The 22,834-nt window shown below is 38.8% G+C and overlaps 1 protein-coding gene across 4 annotated transcripts in view; it reads left to right on the top strand.

The window, feature by feature from the left end:
• Fbxl4 (F-box and leucine rich repeat protein 4) overlaps positions 1–22,373 on the top strand; it is a 71,428-nt gene extending 49,055 nt beyond the window's left edge. For 3 of the 4 annotated variants that reach the window (XM_029566707.1, XM_008839613.2, XM_029566706.1), the window contains exons 7-9: positions 6,978–7,049; positions 12,908–13,220; positions 21,848–22,373. In XM_029566707.1, coding sequence (XP_029422567.1) covers positions 6,978–7,049; positions 12,908–13,220; positions 21,848–22,011 — 549 coding nt within the window. In that variant the 3' untranslated portion in view covers positions 22,012–22,373. Of the gene's footprint in view, positions 1–6,977; positions 7,050–12,907; positions 13,221–13,392; positions 13,496–21,847 lie in introns of those variants that run through there. The other variant, XM_017799772.2, reaches the window with a different exon arrangement.
• The last annotated feature ends 461 nt before the right edge of the window (positions 22,374–22,834 follow it).

The raw sequence follows: 22,834 nt of genomic DNA, 5'->3' as shown, positions 1-22,834 counted from the left end.
AGCTTTTGCTGTTGATTATAAGCTTTATTGCATTGTGGTCTGATGGAATGCATGGAATTATTTCAGTTTTGTATTCGTTGAGATTTGTTTTGTGTCCCAGTATGTGGTCAATTTTAGAGAAACTTGCAAGGGGTGCAGAGTAGAAAGTGTATTCTTTGGTGCTTGGGTGGAATATTCTGTGGATATTAGAATTAGATTCATTTGATGTATGATGTCATTTAATTAGCTCTCTCTGTCTCTCTCTGTGTCTCTCTCTGTCTCTCTCTCTGTTTATTCTTTATCCAGTTGACCTGTCTCCTGGAGATAATGGCATAGTGAAGTCATCTACTATTACTGAGTTGGTGTTAATCTGTGTTTTATAGTCCTATAGTACTGTTTTAATGAAATTGGCTGCACCAGAGTTTGGTGCATATATATTCACAATTGTAACATCTTCTTGGTCAATTGTTCCTTTGATTAAAATTCAGTGACCCTTTTAATCTCTTCTGATTAGTTTTAATTTGAAATCTGTTTTGTCAGATATTAGAATTACAACACCTGCTTACTTGTTAGTGCCATTTGCTTGGGATTTTTCTTTCATCCTTTCACCCTAAGGGAATGCCTAGCATTAAAGTTGAGATGAGCTTCTTGAAGACAACAAGAAGATGAATTTTGTTTCTCTATCTTTTCTACTAACCTGTGTCTTTTGCCTGGGGAGTTGAAATCTTTGATGCTGTGTATTGGTTGCCATCATTTTAGTTCTTTGTATTTTTAGTTCTCTTTTGTGTTTTGTAATTATACCTTCCTTTGTTTTCATTCTGTCACCTCATGGATGTATTAATTCCTATCTTCAGTCCTTTGTATTGTGTTGAGTTTTTTCTGTAGGATGATTTGGTGGGCATGAATTTTTTCAGCTTATCCATGTCATGGAAGATTTTACATTTCCCTTCGACTATGGTAGATGGTTTTGCTGGATAAAGTAGTCTGGGTTGGCATCCCTGTTCATTTAGAACTGGTAATCCTTTGGTCTAGGCTCTTCTGGGTTTCATAGTTTGCATTGAGAAGTCAGCTCTAATTGTGATGGGTTTTCCTTCGTACACAGCTTGTTATTTTTCTGTAGCAGATTCTGTTACCCTCCCTTTATTCTGCTCATTTAGTGTTTTTACTATGATACCCTAAAGGTTCTGAACAATAGCTGAAATTAATGAAATAGAAACAAAGAAAGCAATAAAAAGAATCAATGGCAGCCAATCTGGTCCTTTCTAATTGGTGTTCTATATGCTTCTTGTATTTGTATAGGTATGTCTTTCCCTAATTTTGGGAACTTTTCTTCTTCAGTTCTGTTGAAGATCTGGTCAGTGCCGTTGGCCTGAGATTCTTCTTTTTCTTGTATGCATATGATGCATAAATATGGTCCTTTCAAGATGTCCCACATTTTCTGTATATTCCATTCCTGTGTTTTGTTTTTCATTTTTTTCTACTCTTTGCTTGACGTCCATCTCTTCAGCTTTGTCATGCAGTTTTGATATTCTGTCTTTTATTTTCTTCATTCTACTTGTGAGGCTTTCTCCTGTTGTTTCAAATTGACTTATTTATTTTTTCAATTCTATCTTCATTTTGGCTTAGATTTTCTTCTGTATTTCTATTTTATGAATTCATTTTTCAAGTCCTGAATTGTTTTTGTTTTTTATCTGTTCAGCCACGTTTGTGTTTCAGTCACAAGTTTCTTGTGCCTCTTCTCTTTGAGCTCTTTGAGTTGTGTGCTCTTTTAATTCTTTGATCATGTTTATGATTGTTCTTTTAAATTCTGGTCATGCAGTTCCTCAGGGTGATTCTCATTGTAGTACACTTCTATAGGATTGCTGGGTTTTGGGGGGCACATTCTCTTGGTATCTCATATCATTTGTGTTCTTGCATTGTCATTTTGCCATATATGTCTTTTGTTGGTTGTGTGTCCAATAGGAAATTTTATTCTTCCTTTGTTTAGTTGAAGTTTGGTTTTGTTTATATTGTTGATGTAGCTTGGTTGCTTTTTGCTCGGTATGACAAGTTAGTTGGTGTGTCCTTCAGGTCCTCTCAGGGTAGTGGGCGGGTCTGGGTAGTAGGTAGGTGGCAGATCAGGAGAGGGGGCCAAGGGAAAGACAGGCATGGGGATAGCCAGTGGAATGTCTGCCAAAGGAAGCTGGAGAATTGACCTAGGCTGAGTAGGAGGGATCATGCTGCTGTGGGCAGGTCTGGACTAAAAGGGTAAGCTAGAATCTGGGGTGGAAAGAGCAGGATCCTGCCTGGCACACAGCTAGAGTGGGAACCAAGTGCAGGGAGAGAGTGGAGTTGCTCAGGCTGCTGGGCAATCGAGACAGTGGGCAAGGTCTGACTTACCGGGGTAGTATGCAGGTCTGTGGCAGGCTGACCAGGAGGCAGGGGGCAAGTTGGGGGTGTGGACAGCCTGCTGAGGATCTAACACACTGTGTAGAGGATTAAGCTAGTCTGGGTTAGGAAGCTAGTCCAGAGATCTGTAGTGGAAGTGCAGGAGCAGGCCTGGGCCCAAGGCTAGAAGGGGGACAGAGTGCAGGTAGGAAGTGGAGCTGCTTACACTCTAGGGGAATCAAAAGAACATTTTTTAGATGACTTGTAACAAATTTCTATTAAGTAATCAAATTTAAATCTTCTGGTATCATGCTTATTTCTATATATAGATAGTTTAAAGTGCTTTAAACAGTTTTTAAGGTACCTCAGGTTTAGTCTATATTCCCTTTCCTAAGTTGATTGTATTTGATATATTGGGATAAAAACAATTGAGAGAAATTTGTATCAGTGTATTTTAAATTCCCAGTAACTGAATGACTCTATTCTTAGGATTTCTTAGAGATATTTGCATGAAAATTTCTTTCCTTCTTTTTTTTTTTTTTGTTTTTTTTGTCTTTTTGAGACAAGGTCTCCCTGTAGTCCCAGCTGTCCTGGAACTCACTATGTAGACCAGACTGGCCTTGAACTACCTGGCTGGGCCTGAACTCACAAAGATCCGCCTTCCTCTGCCTCCCGAGTGCTGGGATTAAAGGCGTGCACCACCACACTCCCCTCCTTTTTTTTCTTTTAATTGATTTTTTTTGTGTATTTCATACAGAGCATCCCAAACAATCTTATTCATCTTTATACCCACATCCCAAATGGCACCCTCCCATAGCCCCCCCTCCCTTACTGGAGCCCATATACTCTCATCACTGTTACCATCCACTGTGTTGTCAGTGCCCCCAGCCGTTTTCCAGCGCAAGTCCATCCACTTAGTCTCGTCAGCCTATCTATAGTCCCTGGTTTTAAAAAGATCAGCTCTTCCTCATCTAGCAGCAGTCAATTGCCAACATTCATTTAGATAAGATTGGGGTCTGCTGTTCATTTTCCCAGTTCTGTGCTGGGTTACTGTCTGGGAGTTCAAATTTATTTCTTAGAGATGTTGCTCTGAAGTTTTTGAAAGATATTATGATCAGTGAAATATCATTAGTCCATATTTTAAGTAGTCTGTGTCTGTACTATATAAACTTGTTACATGTTCCTTTATCAATATGTTTTCTAGGAACCAGGTTTTAGAATAGTGAATACTAATTTGGAATGCTATCCTCCAATATTGAGTGTGTAATTAGAGGTTACATTCTTTATTACAGATAAGCAACAATTAATTTTAACACCAACAAAAAAAGGTTCCAATTAGTTATAATAACTGTAAGCCTATTTTAATATAAAAAATGAAACAAAGTTTACCAAATACATAGATTATACAAGGGTCTTTGCACTCACGGACTCACAGTGACTGTGATTCTTGCACAAAATCAAGCCAGTCAAAATTCCAGCATGAGGGCAGGAGGGTGACTTGTTCTGAAGCACACTTGCTGCTCTTACAGGGGACTCAGCTTTGCTTCCAGCACTCATGATTGCTCACAAGCATCTGGAGCTGCAGGCACCAGGCATACATACGGTCCACACATGTGCATGGAAGCAAACGCTGACACACATAAAAATGATAAATAAATAATAAAATTTTAATTCCAGCATGAATGGGGAAGAGGCTACTTGGGAGATTGCAGTTGAATAGAAGGTCCAGAAGCAAAGAAGTGTAAAGAAGTAGGGAAGGAATATTGGAAAATAGAGTTATTATAGAACGCTTTGTTAAAGGGATCTGGAATTTTATTTATTTTTATTTTATGTGTATGTGTGTATTGCCTGCATGTAGGTAAGTGTACCCATGTCATGTAATGCCCATGGAGGACAGAACAGGCTGTTGGATCCCTTGGAACTAGAGTTATGGACAGTTGTTAGCTGCCTTGTGGGTGCTGGGAGTCCAACTCAGGTCTTCTGCAAGATCAACCAGTGTTCTTAACCACTGAGCCATCTCTCCAGCCCTGGGATCTGGTATTTTAATGAAAACCAAACTAATATTATCTAATTCTCTGTTGGTTAATATGGTTAACTATTGTGAAGACCCTCCAAATTAGTTTATCTTCAAATACTGTTCTAATGTGCATATTCTAAGCATTACATGAGATTGTCTTACAAATATTAAGCTATATTGAAAATTAAGTATAAAAATCAATATAGCTTTTTCTTAGCTTTAAAAAATACTCAACAGGGAAATAAACTGAAGTTGAATACACTCTAGTGCTTATTATAATTATTATTTTATTTTTGTCTTTAGTAATACTTCATTATCATACTCCCAATGATAATCTTACCTGGAACTTGGCTAGATATTTTATATTGTCACAGGCACAGTCTTTGTTCTTCCAACTGTTTTTTTTTTTTCAATTTTGAATACATGGAAGATTTAACAGTTTATATAGTAGCTTAAATTTGTAAAAGTCAAGTTTGTTTAAATGTTTAGAAGCATAGTTTTTCGTTGTAGGAATGCCATGATATCAAATTAGGACTTTAAAAACATTTTAGGGATTAGGGAAATGGCTCAGTGGGATTATGTATGTATTAGTTACTTTTCTGCTGCTGTGATAAAATAACATGACCAAAAGAAACTTAAAAAAGGAAGAGTTTATTTGGGCTTGTGGCTCTGGAGGGGGAGTCCATAACGGCAAAGAATACAGGGCAGCAGGTGGCCAGAACAGGAAGTTGGCTGATTATATTTCATTATGGCGCGTGGGTTTTGCGGAGCACCAGCTGCTGGCCGGCGCCTGTCTCTCGCGCATGTGTCGTGCACCATGTTGCTGAGGGTCTCCGCGGCTACTGGATGCTGGCGACTCTACTGGTCACTGCGCTTCCAGGCGTGTTCCGTTCCAATCTACTGGGCACTCCCTCTAGGTTCGAGATCCGTCAGCCGCAGGATCACGAGGGGAGGTGCGGGAACGGCTAAAGCAGGGTCTTCGCGAGTCGTTGTTTCTGAAGGGACAGCCCCCTCCAGGGAGACTGAATGGTAGGCAGTAGGACACAGAACTCAGTCAGACTCAGTGGTACCGCTCCTTTATTCAGTGACTCAGCTCGGCTCCAGGTCTTAGTGATTCAGCTCCGATTAATTAGCGGAAACCAGGATATTTATACTGTGGGGGCAGTAGTAAAAGCCTTAGTGGATAGGTGCTTTGTAGGATGCCCCATTTACATGTGGTGGTGGGCTTCTGCCAGGCTGTCAGACATTGCCTGATTATCACACAGGAAAACCTGGCAGTTCCTATGCCAGAGGCCATGTATCTGTGACGGCTACTTCAAAGATGAGTCAGGAACAGAGTAGGGGGCGGCCTGCTGAGAAAAGGAGTCCTTCCATTTGCGCCGAGCCGGCATGCGGCTATCTGGACATGGAAAGACTACAACCCAAAACAGCAGGAGTCCCCAACATTTCATCACACAGGAAGCTGAGAGAGGGAACTAGAAATAGGGCAAGGATGTAAACTCTCAAAGCCTGCCCCTACTAATGTACTTCCTCCAGTAAGGCTTCATGTCCTAAAAGTTCTATAACCTTCCTCAACAGCACCACCAACTGGGTACCAAGTATTGAAGAGCATGAGCCTGTGGGGGACAGTTTCATTAAGGCCACCACACAATGCAAGTCTGAGGACCTGGGTTCAAACCCCAGCACCCATGTAAAAACCAAGCGTGGCTGTGTGTGCCTGGAACCGCAGCACTAGGGCAGTGTGTATGTGTGCATGTGTGCGTGCGTGCGTGTGTGTGTCTGTGTCTGTGTCTCTAGGCAGTCAGATTCCAGGAACTCCTTGGCCAATCTGTCTAGCTGAAACATAGAGCTTCCAGTTCAGTAAGAGACCCTGACTCAAGGGAATAAGGCAGAGAGCAGTGAGAGAGGAAGATACTTGAGATCCTCCTCTGGCTTCAGTATGTACACACTACAGTCACACACACACAAAGTTAAAAATATATTTGGTTATCATTGCTGTGTAGTAATCTAGCATACCTTTGGGTGTTTAGTGGTAAGACATTTTTATTGCACAGGATATTTAGGCTTAAATGGCAGAAACATGACTGGAAAGTACATGTTAGATATGTTTCTGTCAGCATCTGCTACTGACAGGTGCTCAGTGATCGTTGGTATCCTTGTCAACAAAGAGAATCCTTTGACATTAAAGTTGCCTGCTCAGTTCTGATTTGGGGTGACTCTATTGGCAGTTCCATCAGGCTGCAGCTGATAAATGTCAGAGCTACTGCTGCCCCCCCCCCCGTCACACACACATTTACTGTTAACCGTACTTTCAGATGTTTACCTTAAAATTAAATGGGTAGGTCACAGGGACCATAGGTGTCTTTAGGGTGTGCAAAACCACTTACTAAGTGGTGACTTATATGGAGGCTAGTAATGATTACCTTGGACTCAGCCAATCAGTGGTGGGAGCACCTGGGGACTTGTTAAATGGCATTTGTGGAATCTGTATCCTGGGTTTTCAGGTGTATTTCAGGAAAATCGGTGTCAGCCTTTAATGTCTAATTGACCTCTTCTCTTTGTTTCACATTCATTCACTTCCTTCGTTTGCCTCTGATGTGGTCCCTGACGGCAGCAAACAGCACTGCTCAGCATTTTGAACTTCTGTTCAGAGCTTCGGCACCTCAGTTTGGGCAGTTGTGTGATGGTAAGCATTTGAAAATTCTTTGTGTTCAATGGCTTGTCCTCTTATTCCCATAAGTGAGCTTTATGCTGACCCACCCCACCCTGTAGTTTCTTTGATTTATCTTTAACTAGTTCAATCTGATATTCAAACATTTTTCCTTAAATTGGAGGGTATGCATCTCAACGTGAAGACCCATAGGCAATAAATGGATGCTGAGGGAAGGAGAATCTGTTTTCTCCAGGTCTACCTCCCTCAGAGGTTGGCTAATCCCAAATGGGCATCTCTAAACACTGGTACACGTGAGCACCACTAAGTGGACTCAGTGCATATATATATATATATATATAAAATTGAGAGGGAATTGGGAGAGAACACGGGAGGAGGTGGAGGATATACATGTGTGTTTATAAGTGTATGTATGTATATGTAACAATAATCAATGACAAGGACAAGAAGTTGAGAGGGAGTGGGGGGACATGGCAGGAGCTGGTGGGGAGCCATTTGGGGACTGGGAAAGATGGAAATAATGCAATGATAATATTCATGTATAAAATTCTCAAAAGTTAAAAAAATTAAAATTGAAAACAAATTGGGGGTGTGTGTTTGAAACACTGAACTTTGTCCACAAGAGCAAAGGAATATAGTCTGGTGGAAAGTGTTTACTCTGTCCACTAAGATGCTTTTCAGATAAGCATTGAGCTATCTAGACTCCCTTACAGAAAATTCTGTGCATATCCAGATGTCAGTAGTTTAGTGAGATTTTTTAAAAAGCTATTTTTTTTTCTGTGATTAATTCTTGGGAAGGTTGGTTGACTTTGCTTGATTCCTTGGGGATTTTTACTCCTTTACTGGGCACAATATAAAGATTCTTGTCCCATGTTAGAACTCGGTTGTTTTTTAGTCTTTTTTTTTTTTTTTAATTTTACTGGTCTGTGAAATCCAGATGCCTAATTCTTACATTAGACAATCTCTAAAGTCTTTCAAGATTGAAATTGCCATTTTCTATGTCCCTGAAGGAGTTCATGATAAAATTAACTTTGTTTTCATCTAAACTACATAATTAAATGGCTTATAAATAACACTGAGACTTAAGGTACAATTAGTTAACTCTTGAGGTATGTGTATGGACACATGAATATGCCAAGATGTGAGTCTTCCTGTGAAACAATCCATTACTTTTCATGTCTTCCAATGTCTACAACAAAAGCAGATTTAGGAGATTCCCAAACCTGACTGGTATTACATCCACTTAGTAGCAAGCCCTGAATAAGCAGGATGGTTACCATATTCTAGAGAAGTTTGGTATCCTAGGTTTAGAATCAACAGGCAGTTCTCTGACTTAGATCTTATTTGGACATCTATTTATCTCCATGTCTCCATGGTCGATAATGCTCATAGTTAGCCTTGTTAAATTGCAAGTATAGACCCAGATCCTTCCAGTTTCCTGAAACAGTCTTAGGAACCCACTAGATTCCCCTTACTGCAAGTAAAATTTTTACCTTTGTAAGCCATTTCATAGTCTTTTTTGAATCCCTCTAGTGGCTCTTCTAGATGAGCCCAATGGCACTTAATGGCAGTTTCTATGACAACAAACCAGCCACTTGGCTCTTTGCGTATTGCTAGCCTGCCTTGGTTAGATTGGTAAGGACCCTGATTCATTTTGCTGAAAAAACCCTGTTCTGTTTGTTATTTCCCTTTTCTTCCGTTGGAGCAACATTCTCTGGAAAAGCAGTCCTCTAACCACAGAACAGTTTGAGTTGGAATTGTGTGTGTGTGTGTGTGTGTGTGTGCGCGCACACGTACACATTGCATATATTTTAACTCATTATTTTCCAAAATGGATATGTGGAAAATTAGACCTAAAAATATTCAGTTACAAAAAGCTTTACATGTGAGGGCAGAGCAGGGATTTCTGATCAAAATTAGGAAGTGACACTGTTGTGTTTTCCTTTTGGAGTTTTACCCCATGAATTGTTAAGCAAAGCAAGGTTTGCCTTGGCTTAATTCCATGCTTTCCAACCTTCCCTGAACACTGAACCCACTTTTCCATGTTACATGTACTGTGAGAAATGCTGCTTTAGAGATACAGGCTGCTTTAAGTTGAAATGTGTAGTTCACACTTCAACAGGGAGCTACTATTACTATGAACCACCTCTTTCTAACCCTTTAATCCTCTTGTAGCCACTGGTAACAGCATTTTTCGTAAGATTTCAGAAGCTTCAGTTTTCCCTCCAATTAAAGACAATTCTTTTTAAATAAATACTTACAAAAAATTTTAATTGAATTTTTGTGATTTTCATGCGATATAATTTATGGTACTTAGGTCCTCCTTATCCATACCTCCTGTTACTGCTCCCTGCCCAACTTAATGTGCTCTGTGTCCCCGAATATCCTTCACTATGGTTCTTTAACTGGTGCCTGGTTAACCTTCTAAAACTCACTCCTTGTAAGAGACTGATCATCAACCTTACCCAGCTGTGAATTTTGTGAACCAACTTTTTTTCTTTAAGAATACAAATCTACTTTTATGTACTTGCCATTAGTTTAAGTTATTGAGGAAGAGCACAGCATCACATGGAGTCTGTGTCCAGCAGCCTCTGTAGGAAGATTACTTCAGAATTTGGTGAAAACCATGTCACCATTTCCAATTACCCTTCTGCAGAGTACTCTGGTTTTGTTTGAACGGCCATCTGTGCTGTTTTTCGCTTGGTTCACATAAACACATCTCTTGCCCAAGGAGAATTTGAGTTTGTCTTGGTGTAAGCAGTGTCATTTTTAAGGAGTCATATACTTTCTTCTGTTTTGGAGACCTGCTTGTATCCTGGACCATGGCCCAGACATATTTGCCTTTTAGAAGTCCCATTCCCAGCAGAGAGATTCTAAGATGGTACAGAGAGATACTTTAAAGTGTTACTATCCATAGTAATAGAAAACAGTGGACAGATAGATAATAAAGCCCCAGGATCATGTGAAGCTTGCTTTAACTATTCAATTTTTCATCATTCTAATCTTATAGTAAGCTTGTAAGCAAGTATATTGGCCTAAAATTTGGTAAAACTTTCAAATGGCTGTGCTTCAGCAAGATTGTTTTATTTCTCTGAAGCGTCAGTGGAGTGCTGTCGGGGAGTAACCCAGACTGACCTGCTGGCTTGGTACCTCGTAAGCCAGAGGGACCTGGGAGTGCTGCGCCTGCAGATTCTGCCCATACACTTGCCTGATGCAGGGAGCGGCACTCCAGTCATCACATCCCGAAGCCAGACTGTAGAAAAGGGACAAGGACTGCACCTCCCTTCCCTTTAGGACCTTTTGTAGAAGTTCTGTGCCTTTTTAGCTGTACTTCCTGCTATCTGCAGTGTAATCACACTCTGTAGCATAGGAAGGTGAGAAATGTAGTTTGCGTGCTAATAGCCGTAAGGCCAAAAGCAAATCAGAATAAAGGAAATAACTCCAGTAAGTGCAGTTCTGTATTTATTTTCCATCCTTTAGTCCCCCTCAAAATGAAACAGACTAAAACAATTAAATGATCCATTGAGAGAAAAAGAAGAACATACATAATACCCTGAATACTCTAAATTCACAAGTACAGCTAATGCTGTGCTGTCCAGTCTGGTAGGTACCAAATTTTGAAGGCTTAGTACCAAAAAGTGTAAAATGTTTCAATACTTTAATATTTTTCATAAATAAATGGTAGTCTTATGAATAAATCAAAAAATTGTTAGAATTGATTTTATCTATTTGTCTTACTATTTGCAAGATGACTTTTAAAAGTTCAATTTGTTCTTTACATTATTTAGTGCTTCTTGAAGTATTTTGAAGTTGGCTGAGGAACTAGCTTGTTTTTTGTCTTAGGTTGCCTACTAATTGTGTGACCTAGTTATCTAACTTCTTACTGTTAGACCTTGGTGGCATCTGTCATATATGTAAAACCTAGATAACGAATGTGAGGCACAGTGATCCGTGCCTCTAATCCCAGAGCTTGAGAGACTGAACCCAGAGGATAGGGAGCTCAAGGACAGCCTGGGCTATACAGTGAGACCCTGTCTCAAAGAAAACCAAGCAAAAATTAATCAGTGAGAAAATAAGTTATGTCTAAATGTTTTTAAGGAAAATATCTATCATTTCCGTAATTTAGAATGAGTTATGATTATTAAGAGAATAGGTTGCCTACAATTTAGCAAAATTATATCATTAGATTCTTCTTTTCCCAGCCTTGGATTTTGTTGTACTTGGTATATTTAATAATGCTGTGAAAAACTTACAATCAAAACTCTTGGAGAAATGTCACACTGTATGGCATGTTGGCAGTGAATCAATCCGTATGCTCCTAAGATGGCCTAGGTACAAATACAGCACCATTAGACTCATGGCTGACAGAAAAGTTTCTGTTTTTTAAAGATACTAATTGGCTGTACTAATTATCAGAGCTACAGTTTTCTTCTGTTTGCTAGGCCTGTTTCTTACGGATTTTGCAAGATTCTACCAGACACACTTGCTTAGTTATACCAGAACATTAGACATCATCACTGCCAGTATCTGCAATTGATTCTGACTCAGAAATACAGCCCCAAATCTGATCAGCATCTTTTTTAATCAAAGACCTTTTGTCTCACCTTGAACTGTCTCAGTCCTGTTGGACCTGCTTTCTCCTCCATTTTCACCGGCCATAGACCATCCTCCAGACAAAACAGAGGAATGTTTGCTTGAGTGTCAGCCATATTATGTCATTCCTCTTCTTAAAATACTCTCTTGCCAGGGACTGGAGAGATGGCTCAGCAGTTAACAGCATGTACTGCTTTTGCCCAGGATCTGGGTAAGGTTCTTGCCACCCACGCAGCAGCTAGCAACTGTCTTAACTCCAGTTTCAGGGGATCCGATGCCCGCTTCTGCCTCTGTGGGTATTGCATTTACATGCAGGCAAAACACTCAGGCATATAAATTAAAAATTAAAAAAAATAGAAAAAAACAAGGCTGGAGAGATGGCTTAGAGGTTAAGACCCCAGTTCGAATCCCAGCACCCACATGGCAGCTAGCAACTGTCCGTAACTCCAGTTCCAGGGGATCCGACTGCCTCTTCTGTCCTCCGCAGACATTGCAGGACATGGGTGCACTTACATACATGCAGCATTACACACATACACATAAAATAAAAATAATTTCTTTTAAAAAGCAAGATACCACTTACATACATGCAGGCAATACACACATACACATAAAATAAAAATAATTTCTTTTAAAAAGCAAGATATTCCCTTGCCTTCAAATAAAACTCCATCCCTTTGTGGCTGTGTCTCCATAACTGGCCCATGGCCTGTCCACTTTCTTATTGTTCTCAGCTGTACCCATCTTATTGTTGTCTCTAGTGTACCAAAACTCATTCTGTAGAGCCCAGAAGACATCCCTTCACACCACACACTGCTAATGCTGATGGTTCCCACGCCACCCAGCTTTATCATTTTCACTCTTCATCACTGCCTGAATTTATTTTCCTTATTTATATGTGCCTGTGTCTTTCTAGAAATGTGAACAAAATGTTTGGAGTGGGAGATGGGGTTATTCTTATTCCTGATATATAGTAATTGCATATGTATTTCTTGAAAATAGAACAAATAAATGAACAAAAGGAAAAAAATCATTGTAAATATTTACCGTTTCCTTCTGAATTGCAGTATTAGCTTTGATACCTGATTACAATGAAATCAAATGTCCCCAGCCCATTATTCTTATTTTTTGTGAAATAATGGCATACCTGTGAGATGAATAGGCATATCTGTGTTAACAAGGATATGGGCATGTTTACTTGAAAACAAATAAGAGATGATTCTGCACAGTTTATATTCCTGAACATAATACATCAAAGATTGGATTTGTTTGATTTCCAGATTGAAGACTACGATGTGATAGCTAGCATGATAGGAGCCAAGTGTAAAAAACTCCAGACTCTAGATCTGTGGCGGTGCAAGAATATTACAGAGAATGGAATAGCAGAACTGGCTTCTGGGTGTCTACTTCTTGAAGAACTTGACCTTGGCTGGTGTCCCACTCTACAGAGCAGCACTGGGTGCTTTGCCAGACTGGCCCACCAGCTTCCAAACTTGCAGAAACTCTTTCTTACAGCTAACAGGTCTGTGTGTGACACAGACATAGAAGAACTGGCATCTAATTGTACCAGACTACGGCAACTGGACATATTAGGTAAGGATGCAATTTATGAATATATTTTAAGTTTGCATACAAAGTAGTAGGTCTTATTATGGCATTTTCATACATATACAGTGTCTTACTTTATTCTTATTCATTTCTCTTCCCCACAACCCTCCCCGTTTCCCTGTAACACCCTTGCTGGTCCCTACCTTCCCCCAAATAGAACCATTTGTCCACTGATGGATATCTAGACTGAGTCTGTTCACCATTATGAATAGTACAACAATAAACGTGGCTATGCAAATATCTTTGTGATATATTGACTTAGAGTCCTTCAGGTATGTACATGGGAATGATGTAGCTGTGTCATATGTTAGTTCTGTGTTTAGCGTTTTGAGGAACCTCCTCACCGGCTTCCACTGTGGCTGCACCACTCCCAATAACGGGGAGTTTGGGTTCCTCCTTCCACTCCCTCTCATCCACACTTGCTTTCATTTCCGTTGTCATTTGTTTTCTTTTAATTTTGGATGTTTTGTTTGTTGGTTTGTTTTTGTTTTTGTGACAGGGTCTCCCTATATTCCCAGCTAGCCTGCTAGCCTGAGAATTCTTATGTGGACCAGGCTGGCCTCAATCTCAAAGAGATCCACCTGCCTCCAGATTGCAAGGATCAAAGGCGTGCGCCATCATGCCCAGCTTGTCATTTGTTTTCTTTATGATAACCATTCTGCCTGAAGTGAGACTGAATCTCAAAACAGTTCCCATATACGTTTTCTTGATGACTAATCCTATTGACCACTTTTTCTTCAAGTATTTAGTGGCTATTTATATTTCTTCTTTTGAGAACTATTTAGTTCATTCGTTGATTAGATAATTTCTTCTTTTTGATGTTCTTTATATATATTAGATTTTAATCTCCTGACTGATGTATAGTTGCCTACAATTTTTCCCCCATTCTGTAGGCTGTCTTTTTACTCTGGTAATTATTTTCTTTGTTGTGCAGAAGTTTTAAATTTTCATGTAATACTATTTGTCAATTCTTGGAATTATTTCCAGTGATCTTAGAGTCTTTCAGAAAGTACTTGCCTATGCCTGTGTCTTACAGGTGTTTCCTCTGTGTTTCCCTCTAGCACTTAAGGAGTTTCATACCTTTCATTAAGGTCTTTGGTCCATTCTAAATTGCCTTTTGTGGAGTGTGAGAGGTAGGGATCTAGTTTCATTTTTCTACAGGTAGATATCTACTTTTCCTAGCACTATTTGTTGAGGAGAATTCTTTGTGATGTATGTTTTTGACATCTTTGTCAAAAATAGGTGGCTTTGGGTACTGGTTTATTTATCGGTCTCTATTCTAGTCCATTGATCTACATATCTGGTTTTATACCAGCACCATGCTAATCTGTTACTATGGCTGTTAATTCTAGTATAAGAACAGGTATCGTGATGCCTAGAGCATTGCTCTTTTCCTTAGGATTGTTTGGGGGCCTTTTTTATTTCCACATGAATTTTAGAATTTCTTTTCTATTTCTTCAATGAATATTATTAGGATTTGTATGAGAATTGTATTAGATCTGTACATTGCTTTGGGTAATGTAGCTATTTTTACAATATTGAAGACTACTGATTTATTTATATTGATTTTTGTAGCCTGCCACTTTGCTGAAAGCATTTATCAGACAGACCTAAGAGATTTATGTGTAACCACTGGGGTCTTTTTAAGTATAGGACCATGTTTTCTGTAAGTAAGGGTACTTTGGTTCCTTCCCCCACCATCTGTATGACCCTTTGTTCTTGTCTTCTTGCTCTAGCTAAGACTGCGAGCACTTTATTGAATGAGAATAGTGAGCATGAGCACCATCGCCTTATTCCTGATTTTAAAGGGATTCTTTGAGTTTTTTTCCCATTTAGTATTATGTTGATTTAAGGGTTCTCACCCTTCATTATGTTGCTCTATTTCTTCTATTCCTAGTGTCTTCAGGACTTGGATTATGAAGAGATGCTGACAACTTTGATGTTGTCAAAGGCCTTTTTGTGCCTGTTGAGGTGATCGTGTTTTTTCTTTCCTTAAGTTTATGTGTTATATTTGTTGAGTTTCATATGTTGGACCAAACTTGCATCCCTGGAATAAAAACAACTGGGCCATGGGGTATGTTTTTTTAATGTGTTCTTCAATATAATATGGAAGAATTTGTGGGGAGGTGTTTGGGGGAGTGCCTGCGTGTGGGAGGATGCATGTGCATGTGTGCACACACTTGTATGTGGTGATCAGAGGTCAACATTGGATGACTTCCACAATCACTTCTCCATTTTACTTTTTGAGACAGGATCCCTCAGTGAATGTAGAGTTCACTGATTGGCTGTCCAGTGAGCTTTAGGATCTGCCTTTCGTTTTCCCAGCTCAACCACCATCACCACTATTCTTCCCCACCCCCGCCTTGCTAATCTCTGGTACTGGAGTAATAGATAGCCCTGCTACACTTGTGGCATTTATGTGATTGCAAAGGATCCAAATTCAGATCCTCATGATTATACAGCAACCACTACCAGCTGAGCCATCCTCCTGACCCTGTGGTATAGAAGAGTTTATTGAAAATTGTGGCATCTATATTCACCAGAGAAAATTTTCCATGGTTTTCTTTTTTGTGTGGACTTATCCAGTTTTAATACTAGGGTAATAGTGGCTACATAGAGTGAGTCTGACAGTGTTCCTTCAATTCCCTTCTATATTGTGAAACAGTTGGAAGAGTATTAGTATTATCTGTTCCTTAAAGTTTTGGTCTTTAGCTTGTCTTTGTGGGGAAACTTTTAAATTATTATTACTGCTTCAATCTTATTTCTTGTTATGAATCTAATTGTTTATGTTTTCCTGATTTAATTTTGGTAGGTCAGTATATCTAGGAATTTTCCAGTTTCCATTTTCTTCTAGATGTTCTTTTTTCTATATATAACATTTTCAAAGTATTCCGTAGTGGTCATCTGGATTTTATTGGAATTTATTCTAACATCTCTTTTTTGTCTCTAATTTTACTAATTTGAGTCTTCCTCCCTTTTGGTTAATATGGTTGGGGCGTTTAACAATCTTCTTTATCTTCCCAAAGACTAAATTTTTGTTTGAGTCTATGATTCCACGTATTTGTATTTTACTCTCCATTAATTACTGCCTTGACCTTTACTATTTCTTGCCACCTGGTGCTTTTGGATTTGGTTTGTTCTTGTTCTTCTAATGCCTTGCAATGCATCATTAAGTTATTATTTCAGGTATCTCTGTCTTTAAATATAAACACTTTGTAGCTTTAAACATTCCTGTTTTTTTTTTTGTTTGTTTGTTTGTTTGTTTGTTTTGAGACAACCCCAGCTGGCCTGGAACTCACTATATAGACCAGGCTGGCTTCTAACTCAGAGAAATCCACCTGCCTCTGCCTCCTAAGTGCTGGGACTAAAGGTGAGTGCCACCGTGCCTGGCCTAAACTTTCTTCTTAAAACTGCCTGCTCTGTATTCCTAGGTTCTGGTAAATTGTGCTGTCATTTTCATTTGATTCTAGGAATTTTAAATTTTCCTCCTTGACTTCTTCAGTGATTTAAGAGTATATTGTTCATTTTCTAAGAATTTCTGTAGTTTCTCTTGCTCTTGATTCTAGTTTTATTTCACTTTGATCTGAAGTGAGATGAGAAATTATTTCAGTTCTTGTGTATTTGTTAATACTAGAATATGATCTGCTTTTGAGACGGTTCCATAGGCTGCTGAGAAGACTGTATATTCCATTTCTTTTGACTGGAATATACTGTCAAGTATCTGCTAAATCTATTTGTTTGGCGGGGTAGTTTAACTCTGAAGTTTCTTCATTGCTTTTTAATTTAGTTGACCTATCTAAAGATGATAGTGTGATATTGGAGTCACCTACTATTGTATTGAGAGCTATCATACCTTTTATGCCCTTTAGTGTTTATTTTATGAAGTTGGGAGTTCTAATATTCAGTGCATATATATTTACAATTGTTGTATTTTCTTAATGGATTTTTCCACTTATTAATATGTAGTGTCCTTCTTTCTCTATTCTGGTTAGTTTTGGTGTGAAATCTGCTTTGTTAGATAACCGTAACAGCTATACCACGGTGTTATACCACGTTGTTTTCAGTTTCCATTCACATGATGATTGACTTCCATCCTTTGATGCTCAGTTTGTGAGTGTCTTTACCAGTGTGTTTCTTAGAGACAAGAGATAGTTGGATCTAGTTTTTGATCCAGTCAGCCAATCTTTGTCTCTTCTTTGGTGAGCTGAGACCATTCACCTTTAAGAGTGATTGGGAGATGCTTACTAATTCCTGTGTTTTAATTGGGTGTTTTCTGGTTGATTGGGTTGTTGTTTATTCTTTTCCCTTTTTCTTATTAATACTATGGTTTTGCTGGGGGTAGGAGGTTGTTGTTGTTGGATATAATAGATTCCTTCCATAAATTTGTCTTAAAGCCTATTTTCCTTGACATAGAATGGAAGCCAAAACCAACTTGCAATAAACATTTTGCTCTGATAAGACTGATTTGATAGAAAAATACAAGACAGGTATGTTGGCATAGGGGATAAGTGTGTGTGTGTGTGTGTGTGTGTGTAAAATTATGAGTACAGAAGCTTAATGTTATAGTTGAACTTGCCAAATGCCCTAAATACTTTAGGTAAGTATCACATTTTGTCTATCAGAAGAGTGAGATTATATGAGTTATAGTCTTTATTTTTGTTAAAGACGGAAAATGAATCCATTTGTATAAAGAATTCAAGTTAGTTTGTTTTCTGAATGTTAAACTCTTAAAAGTAATTTTAAATCTCCATTCCTGACAAGTCTAGTTTTCAGGAATAGTTTTATCACAAGGCAGATCCATTGAAAATCCTTCAGGGTCCTGAAATTCCTTGTGTTCTCATTGCATTCATCAGCAAGGTTTCCCAGAAGTCAGCAGTGCCACCATTGTTACCCACATGATGGTGCCTTGTGAATTCACATAGCCTTTGAACTGTGTTGTTGGCAGTATGTTAATACTAATCCATTAGGCCCTAAGGTACTCATATATCCCTTTCTTTTTAGTCACTATTCACCAAAAGGAAAACCTAAAGATTTTCAGCACCTGGGTTTTATGGTTTCAGTTAGATTTTCCATATCCAGATTTATGATACATTCATAGATGAAGCATATGTAGTTGTATATGAGTGATTGAAACCAACTTTAAGCAGAGATTCTTTAATTCTTGCCAGTCACATATAATAGACATACTTTGTACTAATGTTTCATCTGTGTTATATTTTATCTGATCTTCACAGCTCATGGAGTTGTATCATTGTCTTTTCCTAGATGAAGCTGCTGGTGGCCAGCAGTCCATAGAGCAGAGGTTTCAACTCAGGATTTGGGCCTTGTAGTCAGCATTCTGGTTTTCAATACAGTAGTACCACATTCACTTACTTTGCTTGTTTCTTCCTAACTTGCCTTCTCTCTTGAATTATCCTAGACCTTTTATAAAAAATATATTTTTTAAAGTTCCAGAAAAGTCATGAATTCACAAGAATAAGGAAAGTCAGTCAGTATCTTTTATAACACATGCAAGCTTTACTTTAGAGGATAATGCTTGTAGTTAAAATCTGTTTTGTGGCTTTCTCCTCAATACACCTATATACTAGATTTGAGCAGTAATCAGTGTCTGAAAGAGATGCCGCAGAACCACAAAGGAGTCAGGAACACTGACTGAACTATACCCAACTGTGACCAGCAAGTGGGGTCCATTGTCAGGGGGCCATTACCTTAATGGAGCACATGTGACATGGATACAGAAGAGGGGAGGCTGTTTGGGAGAAAGAAAGAGGTGGGCAGAGAGGATGGATGAGGGAGGGCAGTGGGCTGGGTAAGAACAAAGTGTAAATGACATATATGCATGAAAATGCCATTATTTTGTATAGTTAACTCTGCTGGATTTCCATTACTTTTGTTATTGTTGGGTTTTCTTTCATCCTTAAGTGTAAGAATCTTCTTTTTAAAATAAGAACTTTGTTAAGCTAAGGCAGTAGTGATTTTGTTGTTGTGTGATCATGAGTACTAAATGACACACCTACCTCACTGAAACACTGCTTGCTAGTACAAAGCTGAATAAGATGCACTCTTCCTACCTTTCTAGATTCTATAACCTAGCAAGAAGGAGGGAAACAAATATAAAAATAATCGTAATGTTGGGGCTGGAGAGACGGCTCAGCAGTTAAGAGCACTGGCTGCTCTTGCAGAGGACCTGGTTCGATTCCCATCACCCACATGGTGGCTAACATCTGTCCCTAACTCCAGTTCCAAGGGATTCAGTGCTATCTTCTGACCTCCGCAGGCATTGCACAATACAGGCGCACTTACATACATGCAGACAATATACTCATACAAAAACAAAAATAATAAATAAAATGCAAGCTAGGGCTCATTTTATTGAGGCCTAGGGGAAAATAGGCATACCTAGCTGGCCTGAACTCAATATGTAGACCAGACTGGCCTTGAGCTCACAGAGATCTGCCTGCCTCTGCTTCCGAGTTCTGGCAAAATTATTAGATATTTTAAAGATATCCTTGGAAGGTGAATAGGAAATAGGGAGGGGATTCTAAGTAGAAGAAATAGCATGAAACAAAAGCACAGAAGTTGAAAGTACATGGTGTTTTCAGAAAGCAGTGTTCTGACTTGACTCATGGCTGCTTTCATGGAGAGTTTGAAACAGATGTGGAGCCTGTACAAAATTAAACAAGGAATAGCTGATATAGACTCTGATTATGGTGCTAGTGATACTTTCAATTCATACTTTCAGAAAACTTAGAAACAAACAGCAGGTGAATTAGAGAAAAAAGAAGTCAAAATCACAAAAACTTGGTGCAGTAATCCATTTAACAAATGCCCAAGTATGATGATATTGGGAAATTGTCCATTATTTCTGCATTCCTTCATGCATACACACTTACTGACCATGAACTCTGTCCAGCATTGTTTTAACCAGGAAGCTATGACATCACAGTGAGGAAGATAGATGTGGCCCCTGTCCTGGTAGAGCATGCTGACCGAGTATACAACCATGTTCTAAGTGGATAACAGAAGTACCAAATAGCTTACAATCATAGGACAGGGAACTTGCCTAGTTAAATTTAAACCTCTGATTTCCTGCATTGTTTACCATGGTTTGTCAGGAAACAGATCCTAATCGGCAGGGCTAGCAAATAGAAAAACATCACAGTCCTGGGTAAAACAAAGCAAAACAAACCCCACTACATAGCTAAATGTCTAAATTAGGTTCACTGATTCACTTAATAGAGGCTCACTTTAGATAAACTGTTATGAAGACAGTTTTCTTCCTCAGACCCCATGAGTAGAAACCACAGTCAAACCTCAGAAGGTCCTGGGAAACACATCAAAAAGTAAACAAAACAAAACATTTCTTTCCCTCTCCTTTTTCCTTTTCCTGCCCTACATGTTCCTCCTCTACCTCTGCCCTGCCCTGCCCTTGGCCAATGTATCTACAAAGACTTCCTTCTGTGCTTCCCACCCTGCTTTTGTGTGTTCTCTTCTCATAAAAGCCATATCTGTGTCTCTGGGCACACAGCCAAACAACAGTGCCAGGCCAGCTTTCCATGTTCTTTGGAAATGGGATTCATGGACTCTGGAGACCTTGCTGAATCCCAATTCTGAGTTCCCTGGGGGAATCTGGACAGGCTTAGCTTGGGACCAGATACAAACAGGTGGCAGGGGGCAAAGTATAATTACAGCTCTGGAGTCTGTGAAAGGGCAGGGAGCAGAAAGGAATTCCATGGAATGAGGTCAGGTTAACGTTTCGATATCCTAGTCTGGGATTGTAGCTCAATGTAGAGCACTTGCTTCACATGCACAAGGCTCTAAGTTTGATCCCTAGCACTGCAAAATCCAAACAACCCAAATCTCAGTGCCTTGTCAATAGATGTGCATATGTGGTATGATCGCGATTGTTTCCTCCAGAAAAGCTGTAATTAAAGCAGGGCATGTTTTACTATAGAGCATTTCCTGGACTCACGTGATACTTGGTTTTTATTGCCTGCCATGTATCAGATGCTTTTCATAATTTATTTAATCCAGCTTCCAACTGGACATCCTATAATCACTCCAAATTTAACGCAAGCAAAAATGACTTGTCATGCATTATCTGTCTTCTAGCAGTACCCTTTTATAGCCACCACATACTGTAAGACAGTGAATGAATTGTACTGTTTTCAGCCCTGGTCAGTGAGTTCCCTAAGGCAGACAAGTGTCATACTCATCTTTCCATCCCCAGGCCTAAAACAGTTACTGAAGACTGTTAAGTAGAATAGTTGGCCAATAACACCACAGTGTGTGATTAGAGGGTATATTATCAACATTGCTGCCTAATCTGGCCTGTGCGTTAAGTAAAATGAAAGATGATAAGCCTTTTGCACTGTGGTGACAAGGTAGGAAAGTCAAGGTGATCAGAAAGGTTTAGAAGTGTTTAGAGATGTGGTTGTCTGGGAACATTCAGTTTTTGTTTTGTTAGGCAAAAACCATTTAATATGAAGTATTTTGTTTTTACAAATGCTTCATTTTAAAAGTTCATTTATTTTATGCATACTTAAATAATAAAGAAATTCACTATTAAAACATTTTATAGCAGCTTTGTTTTGTTTTGTTTTTCTAAACAGGCACGAGAATGGTAAGTCCAGTGTCCTTGAGAAAGCTCCTGGAGTCTTGCAAAGATCTTTCCCTACTTGATGTGTCCTTTTGTTCTCAGATTGATAACAGGGCTGTGTTAGAGCTCAATGCAAGTTTTCCAAAAGTCTTGATAAAAAAGAGCTTTACTCAGTGACTTAATATGTTGTCATTAAAATCTTTGATGGGGTTTTATTGGGGGGCTGGCTTTGCTTTTTGTTTGTTTCATTTTAAAAGTAGTGAAAATTAAAACATTTGTAGATTTTAAAGAGAAATATAAAATTCTGCAGTGGATCTTGTAAAAATGTAAAGAAATGGTCTTAAAATTATTACAAGCACTTTTCTTTAAGAATATGTGAATGGCTAATGTTATTTTCTTATGTTAATCAGTGGTATGCTTTAGTCAATAATTATGTAGTAAAGGAGTACTATGGAAACCTTTTAACTTATTTTTCAAGGAATTTTTGAACAATAAAGTATTGTGTTATTTATGAAAAATAAAGTTGATTTTGCACACTTCCTCTTTGTAATGATGTTTTATTAAACCTTATGACCTGGCAAGTGTTTTGTTTGGCATATACAAAATTGGAGAGCTCCTTGAGCGTGGGGGCGCCCAGATTGTACTCAGAGGCGCAGCACTTACCTACCTCCAAAGCACAAAAGTCCAAGTACACAAAATTGTTGGAGAGCTTTTCTTCTATGTAGTACTGTTACTCAAATACAGTTGGCTTTTTATTATTTTTTATTTAGTTATTTATTTTGAGACAGGGTGTTGCTATGTAACCCAGGCTGGCCTTGAATCAAGACCCTCTGCTTTAGTTCCCAAGTGAGATTAGTTTTTCAAGCTGACATATTAATTGTTCAGCTGGAAAAATAGTTTTTCTACTTATATTTGCATTTGTCTTTCACTACTGGATAATACCAATATAAAAATATAATCATATTCAAGTGCAGGAGATAAACTACTAATTGCAATAGTT

The sequence above is a fragment of the Nannospalax galili genome, unplaced genomic scaffold (assembly GCF_000622305.1).
Source record: "Nannospalax galili isolate Female #2095 unplaced genomic scaffold, S.galili_v1.0 scaffold78, whole genome shotgun sequence".
NCBI lineage: Eukaryota > Metazoa > Chordata > Mammalia > Rodentia > Spalacidae > Nannospalax > Nannospalax galili.
The sequence above is the reverse complement of the archived record's forward strand: the minus strand, read 5'-3'. Positions and strand labels throughout refer to the sequence as shown.